General features: G+C 42.8%; 1 protein-coding gene across 2 annotated transcripts in view; it reads left to right on the top strand.

Moving 5' to 3' along the window:
• The first annotated feature begins 2,861 nt into the window (after window positions 1-2,861).
• Window positions 2,862-27,408, top strand: part of HECW1 (HECT, C2 and WW domain containing E3 ubiquitin protein ligase 1) — a 481,612-nt gene continuing 457,065 nt past the window's right edge. Inside the window, exon 1 of one of the 2 annotated variants that reach the window (XM_061414477.1) lies at window positions 2,862-3,241. In XM_061414477.1, the coding sequence (XP_061270461.1) occupies window positions 3,212-3,241 (30 nt within the window). In that variant the 5' untranslated portion in view covers window positions 2,862-3,211. Of the gene's footprint in view, window positions 3,242-3,331; window positions 4,662-27,408 lie in introns of those variants that run through there. The other variant, XM_061414476.1, reaches the window with a different exon arrangement.

Here is a 27,408-nt window from a genome sequence, read left to right as displayed (position 1 = left end):
TCATCCTCTGTCATCCCCTTCTCCTCCTGTCCCCAATCCCTCCCAGCATCAGAGTCTTTTCCAATGAGTCAACTCTTCCCATGAGGTGGCCAAAATACTGGAGTTTCAGCTTTAGCATCATTCCTTCCAAAGAAATCCCAGGGCTGATCTCCTTCAGAATGGACTGGATGGATCTCCTTGAAGTCCAACGGACTCTCAAGAGTCTTCTCCAACACTGCAGTTCAAAAGCATCAATTCTTCGGTGCTCAGTTTTCTTCACAGTCCAACTCTTACATCCATACATGACCACTGGAAAAACCATAGCCTTGACTAGACAGACCTTTGTTGGCAAAGTAATATCTTTTCTTTGTAATATGCTATCTAGGTTGGTCATAACTTTCCTTCCAAGGAGTAAGCGTCTTTTAATTTCATGGCTGCAATCAACCATCTGCCATGATTTTGGAGCCCAAAAAGATAAAGTCTGCCACTGTTTCCACTGTTTCCCCATCTATTTCCCATGAAGTGATGGGACCAGATGCCATAATCTTAGTTTTCTGAATGTTGAGCTTTAAGCCAACTTTTTCACTCTCCTTTTTCACTTTCATCAAGAGTCTTTTCAGTTCCTCTTCACTTTCTGCCATAAGGGTGGTGTCATCTGCATATCTGAAGTTATTGATATTTCTCCCGACAATCTTGATTCCAGCTTGTGCTTCTTCCAGCCCAGAGTTTCTCATGATGTACTCTGCATAAAAGTTAAATAAGACTTCTCCAAATACCCACATCATCTTACACCATTATGTGAGATTAGTATTGTTGGGGACATTGGGACTGTGACATTATTATTGTATTTTAACAGTTTTTGGAGTGTATTAGAGGCTTGGTAAATGTGACTAATAAATGGACGATTTCAAAATCCATGGCAAGTCGAGATTTCTCCACCAAATATGCCTCATTTAAGATTAGGGTAGCTGATGTCAGTTTACTTTAGATTTGAGGTTTTCTGGGGGAAGTGAGATGGTAAGGAAATTATAGAGCCCCATGTAGCCTTGTTTTTCACGTCCATAAAGTAAGATGATGCTATTCCCAGACTATGAGAAATAAACAAGATCATGTGAAATGAGAGAGAAACAGGACAAAATACAAGAGTGTGTATGTTGCCACTGGACTTGGCGTGTAGAACGTGCTTGACAAGGACTTTATCTATTCAACACGTGAAAATGGGAAACTTTGTGTACTTTTGCCTTCAGTATAAGAAAAGAAGCTCTTCACTTCTTATAAAGCACAAATAAAGCACATCTCAGGATTGTTGCATCAGTAACTTTTATGAGAGATATAACTTGTCAATTTATCTCCTTGACAGAGAGAACAGAGAGAAGGATCTCTGAGCCAAGTTGATGCTTCATCACTGAAAGCAATGAGGTGAACATCCTGGTAATTAGTGGAGGCAAAGAATTATCCTTTTTTTTTAATTTGGGAAGAATGGTTTACTGGTTTTCTCCAAAATCTTGTCATTGGTTCTCTCTTAAAAAAAAAAAGATATAATTTTTAAAGGTTACTTTCTCTTTATAGTTATTATGAAATATTGGCTTTTATTAATTAAAAGGATTATCCTTTATTATGGTTTGGTGATCCTGTGCTAATTTAGAAATCGTGGATGCTGGTTTATGCAGAGTCCTTGTTTTTATGTAAGCTCTGGTTGGAAACATCACACAGTTGGTTGATATTGCTGTTTACTGCTGCAGCCTGCATTAGTTTGTTCTTGGAGGGTTTTTTTCACCTAGGAGTAATTGAATAATTAAGTCAGTTGAGTCAATAATAACTGAACTGTAAAAGTCTTTTGGAGAAATGTATGTCCAGCTTTCTGCATGGATCTTAGCTGAGATTTGAAAAGTGATCAGCTTTTATCTCATCTGACTGGGAGATCTAAGGGCAACAGGCAAAGAGAGGGGCTGTCCGTCAGGGAAGGGGGAGGCCTGGCACCCCCATCTCCAGGGGAATGAGGAAAGTCAAGTCCTGATGAATATGTGCGTGTCTCCTTGGAGAAAGGGGGACAGCTGGTGAAGCTGCCTTCATTATCTTCCAAGGCTTCCAGTTCTGGAAAGTTCTGGCTTTGAGAGAGAACTCAAAACCAAGAGTTGAGTCGTGAGAAGCAGCCCATCACACAATCTGGGACTTGGGTTTCTGTCCTCTGGTGTTCAGTCAGGAGTCTGGAGTCAGGGCCTGCCTTTTGTTTAGCTTAGGGAGGATTACATTCAACACATGGGAAGAAAAAAAAAAGATAACTTCTCAGAATGTGAACAACATCTAATGTAAACGATGCTGAACTGGGAATGGGAGAAATAGAAAAGCTTTGTGAAGAATGCAGTTCAGTCAGAAAGTCAGAGTCTGGAGATCATGTCCTTCTAGTTCCAGCATTCTGACTGCGTGCAGTTCAATGTAAAACCCAGTTTGAAAGCTAGTCTTGCCCAACAATAGATTTTCCCGGGAAGAGGGCTATTTTCATCCTTTGCTTTTGTAATTACCATGTTTGTTTTGTGTGTTTGCCATGCGGGGACAAGAAGGTGCCCAGGTAGGTGTGAGTGCTCACAATGATACAAAACAGGAAAGTGTGCTCACAATGATACAAAACAGGAAAGTGTGTAAGAACGAGGCCAGGAACACCTGTCATAGGGTACCCGCTGGGGTGTCTGTACCACGTCCTTTCTGAACGCACTGTTTGCACACACACAAAAGGGTTGGGGCTGGATATGCCCAGTACGCGTGCCGAGTGTTGGAAGGATGGGGCCGGCGGTAACAAGAATCAATATATATTTACGGCAGGGGAGGGGGAGAGGGGTGCTCGGAGGCTGCAGGGCGGGGCAGCGTTAATGAGAGCAAGCCCGGCTTGTGGTTGGTTCCGGAGTCTGGTACCCACAGAGGAACAGGCAGGGAGGGAGGGGATGCGGGCGGGAGGATAAAGCGATGAAGTGCGCTGCGTTACCGCGCATGAGGCGCGGTTGTTGGAGCAGGAATCCAGTGCGTCTCTGACCCATCGGGCCCTCTCCTAGCGCACACACTCATCAAATCGCACGCGCCCCTCCACCGCGGCGGTGGCCGCCGCTCTCCCCCGGCACCCAGAGCGTTACGAGAGCGGGTGGGTGCCACGGTCATCACCTCCGGCAGGTCCCTGGGGTCCGGCGCACCATGCAGGGCATGAGCGCCCCCCGTCTCTAACCTGCGCGCGGATGGGAGCATGATCTGTGCCCAGGCCGGAGCTGCCAAGGTAAGCGGGCTCCGGGCGGGGACTCTGCCTACCGCCCCTTCCCCCGCCCTCCTCTGGGTGGCTTCCCAGCGGCTCCGGAGGCCCCGTCAGCGCGCCCTCCCTCCCCAGGGTCCGGGATCCACCCTCCTCCCCACCCTCTTGCTTCTCCCGCGAGGTTCAATTGTCAGCCTGGGGAGCGCCGCCACCCGGGCCGGGCAGGCATCCCCGGGTGACGACCCCGGTTTGGGTACAACTGGCACACCGGGCCCTCCTGCAGGGCACAGAGAGAAACAAAGAGGCCCCCAAGCGGGTTCGTGGCGCCTCCCCCGGCCCCCGGCGCCCTCCCAGTGGTGAGGAGGTATCAGGGGAGGGGGCGGAGAGACCTACGTAATCCCCGTTACCAGCCCACACCCACCCCTTATGAACTAGAGCTCTGGATTTGGGTTTGCCTCGGGCTCCCTTTTAGACAATTGTGTCCCAAGCAATGCCCAGGGTTAGCCAGTGAGCGCCTGCAGCCCCGCAAGCGCTTGCTCGTGCTCGCTCAGGGGGAGCGTGGCAGGTGCGGCCCTTGCTCCCCTGGGTGGTGGCAGGCGGGGAGGATGCGCGATGTGGGTGCTGCTTCAGCGCCTCCCTGTCCCAGGCTGCTCTGCCTGGCCTGCCACCCGAGTTTTAGCGGGAGCAGCCCGTCATGTCGCCTACCGTATTGCAACCTGCACACGGGCGGGGAGGGCGCCGCCGGGAAAAACGCGTCCGGTCCATTTTTGGCTGGAGGTGCAGTTGCTCCTACCCCTACATTCCTAGTTCGTGACAATGCAGCAAAATCCGAGGGCTCAAACCCCCGTGCCTCCCGTGCCTTCTGATGGCTCTGCCTTTTTGATGTCGCGGCCCCTTGGCCGAGTCGCGGAGTGTTGGGTGCGTGGTCTGCCTGCCTGTCTTGGATACAGAAGCTGGGCATCATAAGTTCTTCCTGGCGAATTTCAGCGCGTGGGGGGAGCTGGCAGGGACACAGGCTGCAGAGCTGCCCGGCTTCCTGTGATTCCGGGCACAGCGCACCCCAGTCTGCATTGGGCTGACACCAGACAGCATGTGGGGATTTTCCTAGTTGCTGAAGATATTATTTGACGTTGCTGTAGTTTTGTGCTTACTTCTCTTGGGATCTGCAGTGGTGCAATTCTCTTCTTGTTTTTATCTTTTTTTCTCTTTGAAAAGATAAGGCTGTGTTCAGCAGAAATGGATACAGGAAGAGCAGCATAGTTCAAAGACTAAGAGAGGCATCTTCTCTCTTTTCCTGGAATCTTAAGGCGATTTAGGAGGGCAGATGCCCTACCCGAAAAGGCCAGCCTTTAAAGACCCCGGCAGTGTCGTGGTCCAAGGCGTCTCAAAGCAGGTGGCCAGATCTGCGTTTCTCCTCAGCGGACTCGCTCCGGCTGTGGCTATTACGGTAATTCGTTCTAGATTGGGGATTCATTTTGAAAATGTGTGTTTTCCACTAAGAAGGGATTAGAGTCCACATGTCTACCCTGGTATGGTGTGTGTGCCTGTTTGGTAGAGAAATGTAATGTGTAGAATTCCCTGTTGCCCCCTTCCTCTGCTTGCTGCCTCCTCCGGAGTGTGGCATTGGGACAATATAGCAATGTTTTAATTCCTAGACCTACCTACAGGCATAGTGGACTTGAGAGTTTATGCTTAATAAACTGTGTTCTGACTAATTCTGGGATCCCAGGCTAGTACAAGTTGGCAGCTCTGTGGAATGACTGCTGTTTTTGTCTGGGGTAGTTATTTCATAAAGGCAAATTGCCTAAGTTTGTTCAGATTGTGACGTTATTGACTGGATAAGGAGACCACATCCTGAGCTGAAACAGCCTATCACCGCATCAGTGTTGAGGGACTGCAGCTGCTGTGATGTGCGTATGTAGCATCACTTGGTTCCTTTCACACTTCTGGCTTTGAAAGATGGGTGTTTTCAAAGACTGCTTTAAGATTTACCTACTATGGTACTTGCATCAGTATTACTGTTATTATGGGAAATGCTAAAAGGCCAGATGTGATCATGGGAAGGCAAGTCTCAGGCATCTCCTTCCTTATCTGTAATGTAAGTTGGACTAGCTGATTTCTGTCCTTTTATCCAGTTCCAGTATTGTGTGATAATGGTGGAGAAGTAAGAAAAGTTACTAAATTTAGCAAGGCTAATTATAGCCCCAAACTATATGCACCAAGGATTGATGATAGAATTTATGGTTTATTTTTACACCTGCATTGTTTTTAACCCCAGCATCTGCATATTTCCCATAAAAGAAATTAGCCAAAGACTCAAACAGGTCATTTTCTGTCCACTATATCAAGAGATTTAATAGGGATGGGGGATAGAGTAGAATGTTGGATTAACTGGATAACAGACTTTTCTCCTTGTTGTGGCTTAATTAGCAATTCCCGCCCTGTCTTTTGTAGCTGATTTCCGATGATTGATTTTGTTTGTTTGCTCTTAATGAAAGACTCAGGATAACTGTTTAATTCTACATAGCAATTGTTAGTAGCCTGCCACTTACTTTCCCCAATAGTATTTGGTATTGCTCATAAAACTTACTAGGACTGTTGCCTGTTATAAAAATAAGGCAACAATTACTTTAAACAGGCAAGCAAAGTGTTTTCAAATTCTTATAGTAATTTTTACAGTTTAGGGATTGTTGAGGTATTTGGCTATTGATTTATGCTGATCCACACAATTTTCCCCAGTAGTGTGCTCTTTTTTTTTTTTTTAAGTTACAATCAAAATAACATCCTGGAATAATAATACCTGCCAAGCATAATGAATCACTGCCCGTCTTGTTTTCCCACAGCCTTTTCGTCCATGCCGCTAAGGCAGCACTTATCATATTGCAGTTACCTGAGTTGTGAATGGGCGCAGTCCCCCAGTCTCACTCCTTGAGGACAAGGGCATTGTTAGCTTCTTTTGTCTCATCTCTCTAACACCTCAGACTTTGCCCCGAACATGGTGTGTTCTCAGGAATATTGACAGTGGACCTCAGATCAGAAAAAAAAGCCCTCTACTTGTTTAGGCAGGAGGTAGGTGGGAATTCTTCCCTTCATGAGTCAGATAGGCAAATCAGAGGTTATGTAAGATGCTGAAGGGAACCAGTGATCTGGGACTCAAATCCAGGCAGAGAGAGGCTCCAGCCCCACCCATGTAGACTGCAAGTTCAGATCCTGGAGGTTTGGGTTCTTTATTTTTCACTTGGATGACCTGGATTGTCCATGTTGAGAAAATCGAGGTGATCACTGCCCTTTCTAGCTGTGGCCTTAGAAGGAAACATGTCCAGTACAAGCACTCTGTGCGCCCTTACCTGCACTTAGAAAGGGGAGCATCCCTCAGCCCTCCTTCTCTCCACCTCTTGGTCTCACCACCCAGAGCTTGCTAGGATGACAGACTCATCCAGGGGAAACCACTGACCAGACCCATTGTTTGTTCAAATCACTTTCAACCACCATCAGCTGAGCTTCTGAAACAAGCCAGCAGTTAGCCCACAGACAACCCTCTTTCCTGCCCCTCTCACCCTGATGGGATCTCCCAACAGAGAGACCCCTGCTTCTCTCCCATCACTTCCTTCCTGTCCGTCCTAGAAAACAGCACAGGTTATGGTTAGGAAATCCGGAATTTCAGTGCCCACGTACCATTTCTATAATCCAGTCCTGGGTATGTTTGCTGTTCAAGGACTTGTAGAGAACACAGTGTGAAATGTTCAGGGGTGTGTTTATCAAATCACTTTTCCTCTCTGAGGTTAAGTTTCTTCTTCCTCAAAAAGAGGGAGTTGAAGCAAGTAGTCCCAAAGGATTAACGGCATGATTCTGTGATTGTTTTTCTTGGTTTATGCGATTTTACCAGTTGAAGGGTGAAAAATATTAATGAGAATTTAACTTCGCAATATAGAGAGTAGAGATACTTAAGGCCATGTGGGTCAGTCTCTGGGATCTAATAATCCCTTTAAGTTCTCTGTTACTGTTCTCTGTAAATACAGTAATTCTTTCTTATTTGTAAAACTGAATTTACTATATTGAAGGGAAAAGTTTGTGGCAGTTTCTGATCCCAGTGAGGAGGGCAGTGGGTCAGATGTTTAGAGTTTTAGGGATTAATGGTCAAAGGTTCCAAGAGCTACTATGAAGCATTTTTAGTTTGGTCATTGAGTGTGTCTTCCAGCTGAGTAACTCTTACACTCAAAAGTATTTCCTAAGATTCATAACAATGTACCTTTCCATTTCTATCTGCTTCTCATTTTGCTCTTTTGTTTGTTTTTGCCTCTTCTTTTTAACTACACTGATGTCCTGTCACATCTATAAAACATGCCTGTAGAAGCACTGCCCACCCACTCCCACTCTACCCCACCAAATACAGGTGTCAGAGCCTCATAACTTTCCTCCTTGTCTCAGCCTTTTCATTTTTCATGAGCGTTGCTTCTCAAGTGAAGATGCAAGGATAGATAGAGGCAAACCAGCTCGCCTGCTGATTTTGCTTATGGTACACATTTATGTCTCACAGACTTTCTGACCACCGACATTTGTGTCTTAAAGCCTCCTTAAATACTTGAAGAAACCAAGTCCTAGATAGGAGATTTATTGGTTTGGCCAAAAAGTTTGGGTTTTCCTGCAAGATGGTATGGGAAAACACAAACAAACTTTTTGGCCAAACCAATATATATCTCATCCCATAATGTTTGGTCATGTGGGTATTGGTAAGTGGCTGTCATGTTCTGTGAATTGAGAACTGTAGGGAAAATGATAAGCAGCCAACGTGGGATGACAGTAATGTCATCAACTCATTGGCAAGACGTCACAGGGACCACTGAGCTCCCAGGTCACTGGAGGAAGCATCTGGATTCCATGGCAGTAAGTGATGTGCGCTGCTCACAGGATGCTTTTCCTGATTTATTGGCCCCAAGTTTGATGCACAAAGAGGACTGAAAAATGAGAGTCCATGGTACACATGGGCTCTCCTGGTGTTATCAGGCATCTATTGCATTGCAGTATTTTGGGGCAAATTCAGTGGATGGAACTTAAACTGATATTGGGGGTGGGGGAAGGTGGGGAGATCTGGGAAAGGACGCCATCTGGGCCTGTGATGACGAATGCTATCATGGAGACTTCATGCGGGGTCCCTTTTATATATTTAGTAGAGCAGATTTTCCCTTTCACACTTTCTAGATCTATTTGTATTGCACAGATGTCAGGGAAATATCATGAGTGTGAAAGGAAAAAAAAAAAAAAAGACTAAAATTCACATCCACGGCCAGGGATTGTAATTCAATCACTTTGTCCTTAAATTGACACCCATTTAACTTGCACAAACGTTTCCTGCTTTTGCTTTTGGGGGTTTAAGTCACAGCAGTTTCAGAAACAGAAATCTCAGTCCTACATATTGGAACTCAGAGATTCAGGTTAAAGGGAAAAACCGTGGGGAGATACATTAGACCTGGCTTGCTTACTGTCAGGACCAGAGCTAATGGACCCACCAGCCATTTGTCATCTTCCTTCCTGTAATCCACTGATCAGCCAAAGAGCTGCAGGACACAATCAATAGGTTTGTATCCTTAAAAGGACTTTTCTTTTTCCTTACTGTTATCCCTAATGCCCTTTGCCATCAAAACTGTTTAAAATATTTATATTTATTTACTTGGCTGCTCCAGGTCTTAGTTGCCGCGGGATCTTTGATTTTCATTGCGGCACGTGGGATCTTTAGTTGTGACGTGCAGACTCAGATCCTGCCTGTGGGATCTAGTTCTCCAGCCTGGGACTGAACCTGGGCCCCCTGCGTTGGGAGTGCAGAGTCTTAGCCCCTGGGCCACCAAAGAAATCCACCGTTGCCATTAGAACTTAAAACTACTTAATGAACAAACTTCCCCTTCTCTTCCGATCACACTTTTGTGGAAGTGAGTTTTTCAAAGTTGAGAAAAAAAATAATTGAGGGTTTTGCTGGCATTTTCTCCCCACCCCAGCCCTCGGTGCCACCTCTGTCCACAAGCAGACATAGCACCTGCAGGTAGAGGGGACAATAGTTACAGACGTGGTTGGCACACAAGTGTGCTGTTAACATATTACATTTTATAGGTCCTTCCTCCATACAGACTCCATACTCCCCACCATGGATGGTCTCTTTCCTCTTCCGTAACACAGCTTGAAAAAGTTTTCTACACTGGGTTTCTCTGTCTTAGCCTGTAAAGACATATTTTAATGTATAATGTTTGATTCAGACAGATGACACGTTTAGCACATATGTAGATGATGAATCAAAAACAAATACCCGCCATGCAGCAGAGCACTGTCAGTTCCTTTGAGGCTCTCTGGTGCCCTGGCCTCATCTCTCTCTTGGCCTCTCTCGACAGCATCCCATCCAGGCTTCTGTCCCCTTCCTTCTGCTCTTCCCATGATGATCACCAGTGCTCTTTGCCCTGTACTCCTGTGTGGTCAGTTCTCCATCCCAGTGTTCTGATCTCCCAACAACATCTCACACCCAGGACCATTCCCTCTTTCTCATGCCCCTGGCTTCTAGGATGCTGGATTCTTCTGGTGTTTGGTTTTTTTTTTTTACTGTCTCCTTGGGTCTGCTTTCTTAGGCTCTCTTGATGGCCCCTGAGTTTTTATCCCTGCTGATGTACTGATTTTTGACCCTACGTGATGGACTTCTCCAGGAAGGGCCTGGCTGTCAGGTCTCTTCTTACCTATGTGTTCCTTCCTTCAGTCTCAACACTGCCTTCTTGTTGATGATCTCGTTTATTCCCCCATCCTGACTCATTCCCAGAATGCCAGACTTACGTATGCCACCAGCAGCACCACCCCTTGAATGCCACACAAAAGTTAAATCTACAGGTGCAAAACACAACTCTGGATTTTCACGCCCCAAACCTGCTTCCACCCTCCCTGCCCTGGGAGTGATCTCTGTGAGGGACAACTGTCTTTCCAGTTGCTCAGGCCAAATGCCTTTGAGTCCCCGGTTTCTCTCTCTCTCTCACCCCAGTCTAGCTTTCAGCAAGTCACTCTTCTTTGCTTCGCCTGCTCCATCCAGCACCACCACTCCTATCTAATCTACCATGATCACTTGCCTTTTGCACTTGACCACTAACCAGTTTCCTGCATTTCTTGTCCAAATCTCTTCTCTTACAGCAGTCCACGTGATACTGACTAAATATCTGCTAGGTGTCAGTCATTGCTTTAGGTGCTGGCATGTAGCGTAAGCACAACACACAGCAATTACAAATCCTGTTTCAGTAAGTCCCCTGCATATGAACCTTCAAGTTAGATACTTTCAAAGATGCGAACATGTGTTCACATGTTCAATTACGTAAGTTAGTTAACATGTCTGGCGTACATTGTTACCTGCATGCATCCTCTACACGTGGTTGTGCTTTTATGTACTTCACTGTACAGTATCCTCTAGAGTACAGTATCTTTATTTCAAGCTCGGGATGTCCGGCAGCAAGCATAAAAGCAGCAGTGATGTACTGTACAGCCAGTTGTGTTAACTGAGTGCCTAGGCTAACTTTGTTGGACTTTCGAACAAATTGGACTTACAAATGCACTCTTGGAGTGGATCTCAATTGTATGTAGGGGAGTTACTGTATTTCTTTGCCTACAATCCCCCTGCTTGCAATGAAATTCAGACCCCTTTCTTAGCTTCCCTGATAGCTCCGTTGGTAAAGAATCTGCCTGCAACGCAGGAGACAATGGTTCAATTCCTGGGTCGGGAAGATCTGCTGAAGAAGGGATAGGCTACCCACTCCAGTATTTGTGGACTTCCCTTGTGGCTCAGCTGGTAAAGAATCCACCTGCAATGTGGGAGGCCTGGGTTCGATCCCTGGGTTGGGAACATCCCCTAGAGGAGGGAAAGGCTACTCACTCCAGTATTCTGGCCTAGAGAATTCCATGGACTTTATGTATAGTCCATGGGCTTGCAAAGAGTCAGACACAACTGAGTGACTTTCACTTTCACTTCTTGGCCTCCCACTCCTGCCTCACTCTCTTCTTATCCTGTACATCGGGTCCCAGTCCCCAATCTCCTCATTCTTCCTAGAATATGTGGGGCACATTCTCATCTCACATGCTGTTCCTTCAACCTGGGAGATGTCTCCCAGTTCCCTAAGCTTGCCCCCTATGTTAATGAAACAGCAGACTTTCCACAAGGCTTTCCCTGACCATCTGTTTACACTGTGCTCTCTTCCATCAACTTGCCCTCTATTCTTACACCCCTTAGGACCACCTGCTTTGTTTACATGTTTTCTTAACTTATGTGTCTACTGTCCACCTCCCCTTCTAACTTATGAACTTAGATCAAGGACCCATCTCTTTGCCGGTGCCTGGAACCATGCCTGGAACATAGTGGGCACTCTTTATAGGATACAAATCTCTTTATGATCCACTGGGTTGGAGTTTGGATGGTAGTCTTAGGTGTCTGGATCCTCTGAGAACACTCCTTTTCTTTCCCTGTTTCCCTCACTCTTCAAGGTGGGGGCTGGGGGCTTTATTACTGGGCATCTGGTTGGCATGGGGTCTCCGTGTCATTTATCCTGGCTGGCACTCTCTGACCGAGCTCCAACTTGTCTTTGCTTCCTCCTCAGCATCCAAACAAGCAGCTGCAGGTCACTCAGTTATTGTTGAATCTGTGTTGTTCCCAAGGTCCCTTCTGCGTTGTTCCTGTTGTTGCCAGGACTTTATAAAACTGCTCTCTGCCCTCCCGTCTCTGTCTTCTCTGGGCCACGTGACTTTGTCATCTTCAGTGTGAGCCTGTTACTCCTGTGTTCAAAACCCTGCAAGCTGCCAAATTCTATGCAACAAAGAACCAGCTACCCAGGCTAGCCTCATTGGTCTATGGGCTGTGGCCTGCTCTATGCCTGATATACCCCTTGACCTCAGGACAGACAAATGGACTTTTTCCCCCATTTCTCCAAACATGCTCTGTGCTTTCCTATAATCATGTACTTTTTCCATACATACTTTTTCTACTCTTAGATTCTCTACCCTTCTATAAATCTGCCCATTTTTAAGATCTATCCTAAATCTCAGCTTGTAACAGAAGCCATCACTCCATTTCTCAATAGATATGACTCTCCCCCACTGAGCTTCTGTGTAATGAGCATCATTGTACGTGTGTTACTAATGCTCCTACCTTTCAGCCTCCCTACTAAAAGATGACTCCTCAAGGTTAAGGACTGTGTCACCCTTATTTTTGTATCCTTGTTTTGACATTTTTCCAGTATTGGCCACTGGAGGTACCATACTGAATGTTAAATGAATGATGTGAGAAGGTCTGTCTTTTATTTATTTATTTCTGGCTGTGCTGGGTCTTCCTTGCTTCAAGGACTTTTCTCTAGTTGCAGTGAGCAAGGTTCTCATTGAAGTGGTTTTTCTTGTTGGGTAGCATAGGCTCTAGGGCACTCAGACTTCAGTGGTTGTGGTAAGTAGCCGTGTAGTTGTGACTCCCGGGACCCAGAGCACAGGCTCAGTAGTTGTTTAGCTGCTCCAGGCATGTGGGATCCTCCCAGATCAGGGATCAAACCAGGTATCTCCTGCATTGGCAGGCAGACTCTGCACCCCTGAGCCATCAGGAAGCCCGGTCTGTATTTTATTGCTTCTAGAGTGGCATTACGCACAATGTGCACATCCATGAACTGTGTGTCATAACGGTAAGTATTGACAGAAAGATGGGAGAGGTGAACTTCATGGGAGAGGAATTTCTATCTGCTTTGTTCGCTGATTCTCCTAAGTGCCAAGAACAGTGCTCAGAAGCAGAACGCAGTAACTGCTCAGAAGACAACATGTATATGTTCCTACACTGGGTTCTCTTTCTGCTTATGTAATCCGTTCATTTTGCAAATGTAGATACCTGAGCAAATATGGACTCTTGACTTTGGTGGGCTACTCTTGGGGATCTTGCTTAAACCTGGTGTCTGCTTGAAACAATGAGAGGTTCTCTGTTACAGAACCACTCCAGTGAGAGAAGTAATTGGCAGTGAAGTTATCCACTCCTAATTTAAACAGGGGTCCTATTGGTGATGCTGCTCCCATCTTTACTGAACTTTCAACGGCAACCAAGCACAATTTTTGGTGAGGTATTGCCACAGGAACTTTGCGAGCATTTGCCACCCTTTTGTTGCAAGCGAGTAAAATTTATTTTTCTTAGAAACATGCATTCACATCATGATGTGACATCCTTGAGAGAAATAGTTGAAGATCACAAATTGTTATTTTCCTCTTTTTCCCAGAATAGAGGAAAAAATATCACCATATGCATAGTGAGTGTTAAGGAGGCGTTCAGGCTTCTGACGAGAAATTTGACCAAGGGACTGTTGGACCACAAACCAAAATTTAAAAATTCATTGTATGTATGTATATGCACATTTCTATATTCAAGTACATAGAAATATATGCATATATATTTTAAAATCTTGTTAACTGTTTTCAAGTAATTTTCAATTACTTATTCCCTCAGAAGACATTTGAGTTTCTATTTTATGACAAGTCTTTATGTTGTGTGAGCTTTCTCTATCCAGACATAAATCTGCTTACAGCTTAGGATGAAAATGTGCAAAAGACAAAGCAGAGTTAAGTCCCTGCAGTGGAGAAACATCTAGTTTGAGAGACAAACTGAAAAAGTCATGCCCTTTAAGAGTGGTAATTTTATTTTTCACACTCTTAATGGAGAATGTATTACACACCCTGCAGTTGGGTGGGGACTGGGTTACTATGGTGAATAGATACACAGCCACATTCTTAGAGTGAGGTCCTCAAATTTATAGTGTTGCTTCCTGTTCATTAAACAGACGTCACCCTTGTCAGGGACTTAGAACTTACTTACTGTGATATTCTTCAATTAAGCTTAATTTTATCAAAATTGAATGTTACTATCCTAGATCTTAGGCACCTTAGGGTCAAGGCACTAAGTCTTATGTGAGAACTCACTGCTATACGAACATGCTCCTCCTGACTTGAGGTTTTGCCACAAAATTTTTTCCACTGATCCAGAGAATCTTCTAGAGCAAGAAGCACTATTTTTTTTTTTTTTTTAAATTAGACTCACCGCCTGCTCAGGACACAGAGGCTCCCAAGAGCAGGTGAAGTGAATGGCCTGGTTTGGTGCACAAAAGTGTCTGAAATTCACAGACTACCCTGGACATCAGGCCCCAGCCTGCTTGCCTGCCTTATGCTGTGATAGAGTGATGCCATAGCTCTTCAGATGGGGTGGAATTCTGGTCAAGAGGAGAGAGGAGGCAAGAAGACCAAAGGCCAAACCCTTCTTTCTAGAGATCTGTGTCTTGCTCCAGGTTAAATGGTATAGATCATGCTAACCTAGCATATTTTTTAGTTTCTTGGAAAAAGCATTGAATGAATCTTCTCAGCTAGATAAAGTTAAGGATTTATGGCAAGAGAAATAAATCTATCCCGGGTGGCTCAGGGGTAAAGCATTCACCTGCCAATGAAGGAACCTCGGGTTCGATAGCTGGGTAGGGAAAATCCCTGGGAGAAGGAAATGGCAACCTACTCCAGTATTCTTGCCTGGAGAATCCCATGGACAGAGGAGCCTAGCTGCCCACAGTCCTTGGGGTCACAAAGTCAAACTCAACTTAGTAACTCAACAGCAACAGCAATAAAACCAACATTGGTATCTCTAGGTATGGGAGTGATTGGGGAGGGTAGGAATTGGGTTGAAGAAGGGTCAAGCTCACTTTCACTGTAGTTGTGTGGTCAGAACCCCTCTCTTTTTCCAGGGTTCATTTATCTCTACTGAATAATGTCATTGATGGGCTATTTTTATAGAAACATTAAGCTTTAGGGTAGGAAGTTTTTCTTCATTGTTGGAATTCTCACCTTTGAAATTTCATTTTAGAGGCGAAAGAGGGTGAATGACTTTGTTTTTTACATTTGGCTCATCTTGTTATGAATTTGCAAATGGCTTTTGAGGGATCCAGATATTTTATTTTTCAAATCTATTTTTTTTTCCAAAGTGCTATTAGCAGGTTCAACTCATGACTTCAGGCATTTTTCAGGCAATGAGCTCAGTGAGATTTGAAAATTAGCTAAGCCATTTATAGATTCATAGAATGCTGGCTGGGGAAGGAACCTCAGCCACATCCCACTTAACCCCCTAATATTCCATGTGACAAAACCATCATCTCCCAGTGTCACAGTTGTTAAACCTGGGGTGGGAAGCTGTCTCTGGGCTCCTGGCTCAGTGCTCTGCAGCTCCTTTGCTAGCTCTTTTAGGGCAGGGCATGAAACGTGGATATCTTTGGGGTGCAGGCAGATGTGGGTTTCAGAGTCGGAGGCAGGTAAGGGGACTGTACTGGAAACCAATGCTGCTAGGGCAAGTTCTTGTGCCCAATGCACAGTGAGGCCAAACAAACAAATGTTGGAGTTTGCAGCAGAGAAAGGTTTACTGCAGGGCCATGCCCTAAAAAGCCCCATGCTCCCCAAAGTGTTTCTGCAAGGCATTTTTAAAAGCCACGTGTGGGAAGGGGATCACAAGGTAGGTGGTCAGCTTGTGCACAGTTCTCTGATTGGCTGATGGTGATGGAACAGGGTGGTGTGGGAGAGGTTAACATTATTGGTTCTTAGGCTCCAGGAAGCCTGGGGCTATGTGCTCATTATTATCCACTATTAATAGTTCAGTTCAGTTCAGTCGCTCAATCGTGTCCGACTCTTTGCGACCCCATGGACTGCAGCACACCAGGCCTCCCTGTCCATCACCAGCTCCTGGAGTTTACTCAAATTCATGTCCATTGAGTTGGTGATGCCATCCAACCACCTCATACTCTGTGGTCTTCTTCTCCTCCTGCCTTCAATCTTTCCCAGCATCAGGATCTTTTCAAACGAGTCAGCTGTTCGCATCAGATGGCAAAAGTATTGGAGTTTCAGCTTCAACATCAGTCCTTCCAATGTACATTCAGGACTAATTTCCTTTGGGCTCCAAAATCACTGCAGATGGTGACTCCAGCCATGCAATTAAAAGATGCTTGCTCCTTGGAAGAAAAGTTATGACCAACCTAGACAGCATATTAAAAAGCAGAGACATTACTTTGCCAACAAGGGTCCATCTAGTCAAGGCTATGGTTTTTCCAGTAGTCATGTATGGATATGAGAGTTGGACTATATAGAAAGCTGAGAGCCAAAGAATTGATGCTTTTGAACTGTGGTGTTGGAGAAGACTCTTGAGAGTCCCTTGGACTGCAAGGGGACCCAACCAGTCCATCCTAAAGCTTCTATTTGGTGGGGGGTTTTCACATCTGCAAAACAACTCAGGAAATATGCATCAGATGCTGTTATCTATTCTATAGTACTTCAGAGAAGAGCTAAAGCAGAGAATAAGAGGGAAGACCCCAAAGGATCCTGCTTGGTTACAGTGCTGGTCGTTAGTCAGCTTCAAGCTAGTGTTGACACTGGGATGGTGATCCAGTGTTGCTAGTTCATCTGATTTTTCCAAGAAAACCAAAATACTCGATATTTAAGAGAAATTCTATAATTTTAGGATTCTTTTTTCACTAATTCAATCTAATGATTTTATAATACTCAGTGGGCTCAACCAGGCAAAACTGTAAATATCTAGTTTGTAACTTCTGATCTAGGAAAACTGTGCTTTGTGGATTACTAAGATGGAAAGAAAGGACCATGATCATGGCTTCAAATACTTAAAATCTGAAAGGTGGCAGAGGTACTTGTTCCAAGTCTGGAACAAAAACTAGTGGGTAGGGAATTTTGGTTCAATAATAAAAATTTTCTGTTAACTCAGAATTTTTTAAGAGGAGTGAGGTATTAGTGTGCCAGGGTGCCACTGAGTAGAGGTCACTGAGTCCTGTGTTGGGATGCTGGATAGTGGCCGGGGGTACTGGCAGTTTCCGTGGCTCCTTGGTGATAAGCTCCAAGGTTGTTCTCTAACTGGCTTTGCAGTCATCCTGGAAGCCTCCCACTGCCTCAGTATGCCCTGGGAAATGGGCCAAAAGCTTTCAGGGCAAATCCAGTGAGATGAAAGTTGTGTGTATATAGTTTGCCCTCAGTCTTTCTTTTTCAAATAAAACCCCATCAGTTCGATTCCTTCTTCCACCAAGGGATTCCTTTCTATCTTCCCCTCTAATGGCTGTGTTCTCTCCTATCCATAAAACACTGTGCAAGCCTTCGTCACCTTCTGCATCCCCACCCACCACTAGGAAAATTCGTCTTTTCTCAATTTTTGGCTATACCACTTAAAATTTTTGTTTTCTTTTAAATACAGCACATATGTATCATTATCTAAAGCAAGAGTCTACAGACTAGGGCTGACTTGCCTCCAGTTTTTGTACAGTTTTTTATTAGAACACAGTCACAGCCATCATTTACATGTTCTCTATGGCTATTTTCTCTACAGCAGAGCCAAGTAGTGGAGACAAAGACCATAAGACCTGAAAAGTCTAAAATATTTACTAACTGGCCCTTTAAGAATGTTTGTTGACCCTTGATCTATATGAAAATGATTATACCAGATAGATAATCTGAAAAAAAAACATGTGCAAAGGATAAAGTAACAACAATTTGCAATGACCAGATAAAATAACCATTGGCTTTTTAGTGTATTTTAATGCATATATATGTTATAAAATTAAAATCACACTAGAAACACAATTTCTTGTTTAACAACATGCATTTTCTTGATATACAACTTTTAATATTCTATTTCTACGTTATTTTAATCAGCTATATAATAATCTCTGTAATACTCCAGGTATATGTTTATTATGCATTTTTTTTTTCTTTTGCTGTTTGGCTTGCAGGATTGTAGTTCCCTGACTCCTGGGACGTTGGCAGTGAAAGGACAGAGTCCTAACCATTGGACTGGGAAGTTATAATATGGGATAGTCCCCGTATTATGCGTTTGCGTGGCTGCGTGCTTAGTCCCTTCAGTTGTGTCCAACTCTTTATGACTCTATGGACTATAGCCGCCAGGCTCCTCTGTCCATGGGATTCTCCAGGCAAGAATACTGGAGTGGGTTGGCATGCCCTCCTTCAGGGGATCTTCCTGACCCAGGGATTGAATCTGAGTCTCCTGCATTGCAGGCAGATTCTTTACCCACTGAATCATCTGGGAAGCCCCATATTATACATTAATTTTTATTGTGGTATTTGAGGTATATTTTAAATACAAAATTTTATTTAATCCTTATGTGGGAAAAATTAATTTTACAAACGAGACATGAAGAATTTCTGTGACTTGGCCAACTTATACAGGTAGGCTATCTGACAACCAAGCTTGTATTTTCAACCATCCAACTATTACTGAGCATTGAAGTTAATTTTATTCTTTTGTTTTTATTCTGGGGAGAGATGCCAATTAGAAATACTGGATTAATGAATATCAATATACATAAACCATTAACTGCATTTCACATTATTTCCATAGAACTCATTCCCCAAAGCAGAATTAATGAATCTAGAGATTCATTAGGTTCCTCAGACACCCCAAAGAGTCAATGTTCAGAAAAGTTGTAACAACATATGCTAACAGCCTGTGAGGGTGCCAGCCTCCAAATATTCAGTACCAAGTACTATGCTTTATCCAGTCTATTTTTGTTCTTTTGTCACAGGAAGAGGAATCCTGGAGGCTGACTCTTTGTAGGTAGTTGTGACCAAGTGACTCCTCTGAGAATGACTTCTGGGAAAGATGTTCCCTGGATAAGAAAGGACAGGCTAGGTGGGCACAAGTCTTTTGCCCTTTGCCCTTCCACTTCTTCTAGCAATCTTGGGACCAAGCACAGGAATCTGCAGGCTGGGAATGGCAGGTGCGAGGAAAGGTGGATCCTTGTGGGTATCTCGTGGGAAAAATACCCCAGATTAATGAAGCCTCTGTTGCTGGGTTTCTTGATACTCAGGTAGATGCAATCCTATCCATTACCAGTGAAGGTAAAAAGGAGCAGCGAGGCTGTTTCTGTAAATTCTTTTTACCTGTATTTTGTGAATACCTCTTCCCCAGGCAAGGTTTTAGTGCTTCTTTTTCCAATTTGTATGAATCTTTATATATTATTATAGATATTAAGATACAGATATTTGAGATTGTTATGTCTTTTAATTTTATTTATGTTACTTGCCTGTTAAGGTGATGTCTCCATCTAAAGGTACACATTGTTTTCACAATTAATAACAGGGACAAATTTCTATTTCCCAATAACCTGTCACTTAATTGTTTTATCATCCATTGTTTCCCTCTCAGAATCTGTTATCCTTGGGAACTGCAAATCTGTGACTTTCCAATGATCTAATTCCTCCCATGTTTATCAGCTGCCATTCTTCTGTGAAAAGAGCTTTCCCTGTTTTTCTGCTCTCTTCTTTTGGGAGGAATCACTGTGTCCTGATCGTCAAGAAGCAACAATTAAAACCGGACATGGAATAACAGACTGGTTCCAAATCGGGAAAGGAGTATGTCAAGGCTGTATATTGTCACCCTGCTTATTTAACTTATATGCAGAGAACATCATGTGAAATGCCAGGCTGGATGAAGCACAAGCTGGAATCAAGAATCCTGGGAAAATATCAAGAACCTCAGATATGCAGATAACATCACCCTTATGGCAGAAAGTGAAGAAAAACTAAAGAGCCTCTTGATGAAAGTGAAAGAGGAGAGTGAAAAAGTTGGCATAAAACTCAACATTCAGAAAACTAAGATCATGGCATCCAGTCCCATCACTTCATGGCAAATAGATGGGGAAACAATGAAAACAGTGATAGACTTTATTTTTTTGGGCTCCAAAATCACTGCAGATGGTGACTGAAGCCATGCAATTAGAAGATGCTTGCTCCTTAGAAGAAAAGCTACGACCAACCTAGACAGCATATAAAAAGCACAGGCATTACGTTACCAACTAAAGTCCATCTAGTCACAGCTGTGGTTTTTCCAGTAGTCATGTATGGATGTGAGAATTGGACTATAAAGAAAACTAAGCACCAAAGAACTGATGTTTTTGAACTGTGGTGTTGGAGAAGACACCAGAGTCCCTTTGACTGCAAGGAGATCCAACCAGTCCATCCTAAAGCAAATCAGTCCTGAATATTCATTGGAAGGACTGATGCTGAAGCTGAAATTCCAATACTTTGGCCAGCTGATGCAAAGAACTGACTCATTGGAAAAGACCCTGATGCTGGGAAAGATTGAAGGCAGGAGGAGAAGGGGATGACAGAGGATGAGATGGTTGAATGGCATCACCAACTCAATGGACATGAGTTTGAGTAAACTCCTGGAGTTGGTGATGGACAGGGAAGCCTGGCATGCTGCAGTACATAGGGTAGCAAAGACTCGGACATGACTGAATGACTGAACTGAACTGAACTGTGTCCTTATAGATTTTTATTGACTCAGTGTGATATAATCAATTACAGTTGTGATTCTTTTTGATGTTCAAATTAACCCAATTTTGGCCAGGGGGAGCTTTTATGTTATTCCTTTTTTTTTTTTATTTTTTTTTATTTTTTAACTTTACAGTATTGTATTGGTTTTGCCATATATCAACATGAATCTGCCACAGGTATACATGTGTTCCCCATCCTGAACCCTCCCCCTCCTCCCTCCCCATACCATCCCTCTGGGTCGTCCCAGTGCACCAGCCCCAAGCATCCAGTATCGTGCATCGAACCTGGACTGGCAACTCGTTTTATATATGATATTATACATGTTTCAATGCCATTCTCCCAAGTCCTCCCACCCTCTCCCTCTCCCACAGAGTCCAAAAGACTGTTCTATACATCAGTGTCTCTTTTGCTGTCTCGTATACAGGGTTATTGTTACCATCTTTCTAAATTCCATATATATGCGTTAGTATACTATATTGGTGTTTTTCTTTCTGGCTTACTTCACTCTGTATAATATGTTATTTCTAACAAGAAATTGAATGGTTACATGTCTTAAGTTTCTACCCTTTCTTCCCTCCATCCCTTCCTTCCTTTCTTTCTCTCTGGCTGTGGGTGGGAATTGTTTATAAAATTGGCTAAAACAGCAATGGCACCCCACTCCAGTACTCTTGCCTGGAAAATCCCATGGACAGAGGAGCCTGGTAGGCTGCAGTCCATGGTTTCGCCAAGAGTCGGACATGACTGAGCAACATCACTTTCACTTTTCACTTTCATGTATTGGAGAAGGAAATGGCAACCCACTCCGGTGTTTTTGCCTGGAGAATCCCAGGGACGGGGGAGCCTGGTGGGTTGCTGTCTATGGGGTCGCACAGAGTCAGACACGACTGAAGTGACTTAGCAGCAGCAGCAGAGCGATATGAAGTAATAGTGGTAAAAGGAGGTCTTGCCCTTGTCCTTAATTAGATTGGATTTAGTTTTCCACTATTGGATAGTAGAGGCTGTTTATTTCAGTTTAAAAAAAAAGTTAGTGTTACTCTATTCCTAGTTTAGAATTATGTTATAAACATTGAATTAAAGGGGAAATTTGCTGAATTAACCAGTATGTTTTCTCCTTTAACCTAATGAAATGATCAATTACATTAATAGGTTTCCTAGTAATTAAACTATTTTTATGGTCTTCAAATGCACTAAACTCAAACATTGTTTATTATTTTTGAATTCTGCACTGATTCAGTATGCTCAGTTTTATATATACATACATGTAATAAATATATTTACTGTATTATATATATATATATATACACAGTAAACTATATATATAACTACATATAGATGAATGAATGGGATTAGTTTGCATCTTTATTATACTATGTATTTGAAATTTATGAAAGTGAATCAGGAAACTGTTAAGTTCCCTTGAAAAATGTATATGATGTCAGGATTATTATTACCTAGAATTCAGAAAGCTTTATCTGTAAATCTCGTGGGCTTTAGGCCGTTTTGGGGGTCAGTCTGATAAGTTAATTCATTCAACTCATGGCTGTTGCACTATTTATGTTACTGAACCAAGCTGGGATCTGCTTGCCTGTGCACAGTAAAGCCAATCAACTGACAGCCGGGTTGTGGTGAAGGGAAGTGCAGTGCTTATTGCAGGGTAGCAAGCAAAGAGTACAGATAGCTAGAGTTTAAAAGGCCTAGACTCCCCAAGGCTTTCACAGATAAGTTTTTAAAGACAAAGTTGGGGGAGGGGTGGTGTATGATCAGCCTGTGGGTATTCTGATTGGTTGGTGGTGAGCTAATTGGAAGTCAGCATCTTCGGCCCTCTGCTTCCAACAGGTCTGGGGTCTACTTGCCTGTGGAAGCATTCAGTTAACTTTTTCCACCTGGTGGGGATTTCAGTATCTGCAAAACAGCCCAAAGGACATGGCTCCGAATATTATCTGTAGCCCATGTTGTTGTTCAGTTGCTAAGTCACGTCTGACTCTTTGCAACTCCATGGACTGCAGCACGCCAGGTTTCCCTGTTCTTCACTATCTCGTGGAGTTGGCCCAAACTCATATCCATTGAATTAGTAATGCTATCCAACCATCTCATCCTCTGTCGTCCCTGCTTCTCCTGCCCTCATTTTTCCCAGCATTAAGGTCTTTCCCAATAAGTTGGCTCTTCCATCAGGTGGCCAAAGAATTGGAACTTTAGCTTCAGTATCAGTCCTTCCAGTGAACATTCAGGGTTGATTTCCTTTAGGATTGACTGGTTGGATCTCATTGCTGTCCAAGGGATTCTTAAAGGTCTTCTCCATCACCACAATTAAAAAGCATCAATTTTTTGGCACTCAGCATTCTTTATAGTGCAACTCTCACAACCATACATGACTGCTGGAAAAACCATAGCTTTGACTAGATGGACCTTTGTCAGCAAGGTGATGTCTCTGCTTTTTAATATGCTACCTAGGTTTGTCATAGCTTTTCTTCCAAGGAGTAAGCATCTTTTAATTTCATGGCTGCAGTCACCATCTGCAGTGATTTTGGACCCCAAGAAAATAAACTCTGCCACTATTTCCACTTTTTTCCCCATCTATTTGCCATGGAGTGATGGGACTGTATGCCATTATCTTAGTTTTTGGAATGTTGAGTTTTAAGTCAGCTTTTCACTCTCCTATTTCACCCTCATCAAGAGGCTCTTTAATTCTTCTTTGCTTTCTGCCATAGGATGCTGTCATCTGCATATCTGAGGTTGTTGATATTTCTCTCTGCAGTCTTGATTCCAGCTTGTGAGGCATTCAGCCTGGCATTTTGCATGATGTACTCCACATAGAAGTTAGATAAGCAGGGTGACAGTATACAGCCTTGACATACTCCTTTCCTAATTTTGAACCAGTGCATTGTTCCATGTCTGGTTCTAATTGTTGCTTTTTTGTCCTGCATAAAGGGGACAGATAATGTGGACTGGTGTTCCCATCTCTTTAAGAATTTTCCACAGTTTGTTGTGATCTACACAGTCAAAAGCTTTAGTGTAGTCAATGAAGCAGAAGTAGATTTTTTTTTTTTAATTCCCTTGCTTTTTCTGTGATCCAACAGATGTTGGCAATTTGATCTCTTGTTCCTCTGCCTTTTCTAAATCTAGCTTGTACATCTGGAAGTTCTTGGTTCGCATATTGTTGGAGCCTAGCTTGAAGGATTTTGAGCATTACTTTGCTAGTATGTGAAATGAGCACAATTGTACAGTACTTTGAACATTCTTTGGCATTGCCTTCCTTTGAGATTGGAATGAAAACTGACCTTTTCCAGTCCTGTGGCCACTGCTGAGTTTTCCAAATATGCTGGCATATTGAGTGCAGCACTTGCACAGCATCATCTTTTAGGATTTGAAATAGCTCAGCTCAAATTCCATCATCTCCACTAGCTTTGTTTGTAGTGATGCTTCCTAAAGCCCACTTGACTTCCATTCCAGGATGTCTGGCTCTAGGTGAGTGATCACACCATCATGGTTATCTGGGTCATTAAGACCTTTTTTGTATAGTTCTTCTGTGTATTCTTGCCATCTCTTCTTAATATCTTCTGCTTCTGTTAGGTCCTTGCCATTTCTGAGGAGGAACCCTGAGCCTCTGAGGAGGAACTAAAATCTTTGTCTTTGTTTAATGGCTGAACAGTTATTATTTTGTCTTACTTGACTAGTTTCCTTTCTTTATGCATTTTCTCATTTCTCTGATTAAAGTTACCCTTTGGAATCTAGGGGTGGCCTAGGAAGATAAAGTTCTTCTACAGAGAAATGGAAGATGGAGGACACTGGGGGTGAGGTCCATTCCGGGAAAATCTCATAGGATCCTGCTTGGTTACAATTAGAGTTTCTGCTTCCACTTGAGATAAATAAATTCTTTTCCTAACAAATGGTCTGTTTGCCAAAATTCAAACCATTGTCTGTTATTCTTTGCTAAGTTTTAAGTTGCCTGCTTATCTATGGTCTTATTTCCTTTGGGTTTCTTAAATTTTATATTTCCCTCCCTCCCTCTCTCACCCTTCTCTCTTTCTCTTCTCTCCCTCTGTTCCTCATTCTGTTTTAAAAATAAGATTGGTTAGAAATTTGTCTATTTTATTTTTTAACCCAAGAACTAGTGATGGCATTCATTTTATTTAGCACTTTTTTATAGCTAATGTTTTCATCTGTGTATCTATTTTTAATAATGTGAGTTAATTATTTTTATATAATTATTTTTAATATTTGTTAGTCTCTTTTGCTGTTCTCTTTATGCTGTCTTGGATAAAAAGCTAACTTGTTTATTTCTGTCTTGTCATGTTAGTAATTCTAAGTCAGTCATCCTTTCCTGCTGAGCCCAGATTTGTTCTAAGAATTCTCAACATGGCCCATACACTGTTACATGTAGGGGAGAGGGTTCTGCTCTGTCTGCCTTTGGAAAACACAACTGGTTGCAAGTCTTCTCTACTGTGTTCAATAAGCGAGTGAGTGCTCAGTCATGTCCGACTCTTTGTGACCCCAGGGACTGTAGCCGCCAGGCTCCTCTGTCCCTAGGATTTTCCAGGCAAGAATATTGGAGTGGGTTGCCATTTCCTTTTCAAGGATACCTTCTCAACCCAGGAATTGAACCCAAGTCTCCTGTGTCTCCTGTACTTATTCTTTACCCACTGTTCAAGCTCACTCAAATTATGGTCTGTTATAGCCCACGTTTCCCATTCTGAAATTTTACAGTAAATTTATTCATATATATATACACACACACACACATATTCTTTTTCATATTCTTTTCCCGTATAGTTTATTACAAGATATTGAATACAGTTCCCTGTGCTGTGAGTACAGGGATATCTGTCCTGTTTATCTGTTTTATAGATAGTAGTCTATATCTGCTAATCCCAAACTCCTAAATTATTCCTCTCCCACCCCGTTTCCTCTCTGGTAACCATAAGTTTGTTTTCTGTGCTGTGAGTCTGTTTCTGTTTTGTAAATAAGTTCATTTATATCATTTTAGAGTCCACATATAAGTGATATCGTATTTGTCTTTCACTTGTTATGATAACCTCTAGGTCTGACTGATTTCATTTCATATGATAACCCCTAGGTCTATCTAGAATAAATGTATTCTTAAATATGAAAAGAATGAGTTTCTTATTCATAGATTTGGAAGGAAAATATGTTTAAGCAAGGTTTTAAAGTGGCTATTTTCTGATTTCTGGGGGATATTTTTCTCTTACTTTCTTTCATAAATAGGTTTTGGACTGTAACTATCATTTTTGTATAATTTTTGCCTCAAAACTCTTGATATTATTTTGTGATCGTTTACTTTTGAAGATCATCAATAAGTTTGAGGATAGCCTAAATTTAAATTCTTTGTAGATAATATTTTAAAAAATTCTTGCTTGTATACTTTTAGGATTAAAAAAATAGAATTAGAACATTTTATCAAGATATTTAAGAATGCAGGTTTTCTATTGCTATTGTTTTGATTGGACTTTACTGGAAACATGTCAAAATCTTCTGATTTGTGTAAGAAGTCAGCACAGGACAATTTTCATCTGTATATTTTTGTAACTTGGCTCTGCTCCTTTGTCATTTATCTCAGGAATTTTGTTATAGGCTGCTATTTGTCAACCAGTATCTCCTCTCTCCTTTTTTCTTACTCATAGAACTCTGATTTAATTTTGGAATGGTCTCAGTTTAAAAGCTCTATTTCCCAGTCTTCATTGCAAAAGGTAGTCATATGTCATACTTGAGGCCAGTGAGATATATTTGGAAGTCATTGGGTGGGGGCTTCTCGGAAAGCTCTTTAAGGGGAGCTGACTCATCTGGCATGCTGCATTTGCTCTCTTCTTCCTCCATATTCAATCTGGAATGTGGTTATGATGGCTGGAGTGCCAGCAGCCATATTTTAAGCTGGGGAAGAAAGTGACACACTAAAGATGGTAGAGCAAGGGCTAAAAGAGTCTGAGTTCCTGGTAGGGTAGCTGTCCTATCCAGCCCAGATCTGTCATTTCTATACTTCTTGTTACAGGAGGGAAACAGAAGCTTGTCTCTTTGCTAAGCCACCATTAGTGGCTTGTTTTGGTCAATGTCTTTGACCAGAAATCCTTCTGTGATAAACAGATACTTCTTTCCCTAAGGTAAACTGTATATGGTTATCATCTTTTCGTGCATTGCTTTTTCTTTTGACCCTCTCTTTTGTTTCCATGAGTTAGGAAGATCCCCTGGAGAAGGGAATGGCTACCCTCTCCAGTATTCTTGCCTGGAGAATCCCATGGACAGAGGAGCCTGGCGGGCTGTAGTCCATGGGGTCGCAAAGGGCCAGACACAACTGAGTGACTAACACTTTTTTGTTTTCTTAGAGAGCTTTTTATTTCTTTTCTACATCTCTATTTGAATTTCCAGAATACTGTATTTCTATTTCTATTATTACTATTATAGTCCTTACTTCCTTTTTATTTTATACATTTATTTTTTGGCCTTGCCACGTAGCACTTTGAATCTTAGTTCCTCTACCAGGGATCAAACCCACAGCCCCTGCATTTGAAATGTGAAGTCTTAACCCCTGGACTGCTAAGGAAGTTTGCATATTTCTATTATTGACTTTTAGTTTTTCCGACTATATTTTTGTTGTTTTAACTTGGATTTCATTCACTTTCTTCTTATCTCTGAATTTTAAGTTTCCTTTGAAATTAAGTTTCTTAAGTTTATTTGAAACGCCAATACTTTGGCCACCTCATGCGAAGAGTTGACTCATTGGAAAAGACTCTGATGCTGGGAGGGATTGGGGTCAGGAGGAGAAGGGGACAACAGAGGATGAGATGGCTGGATGGCATCACTGACTCTATGGACGTGAGTTTGAGTGAACT

Source organism: Bos javanicus, chromosome 4 (assembly GCF_032452875.1).
Source record: "Bos javanicus breed banteng chromosome 4, ARS-OSU_banteng_1.0, whole genome shotgun sequence".
NCBI lineage: Eukaryota > Metazoa > Chordata > Mammalia > Artiodactyla > Bovidae > Bos > Bos javanicus.
The sequence above is the reverse complement of the archived record's forward strand: the minus strand, read 5'-3'. Positions and strand labels throughout refer to the sequence as shown.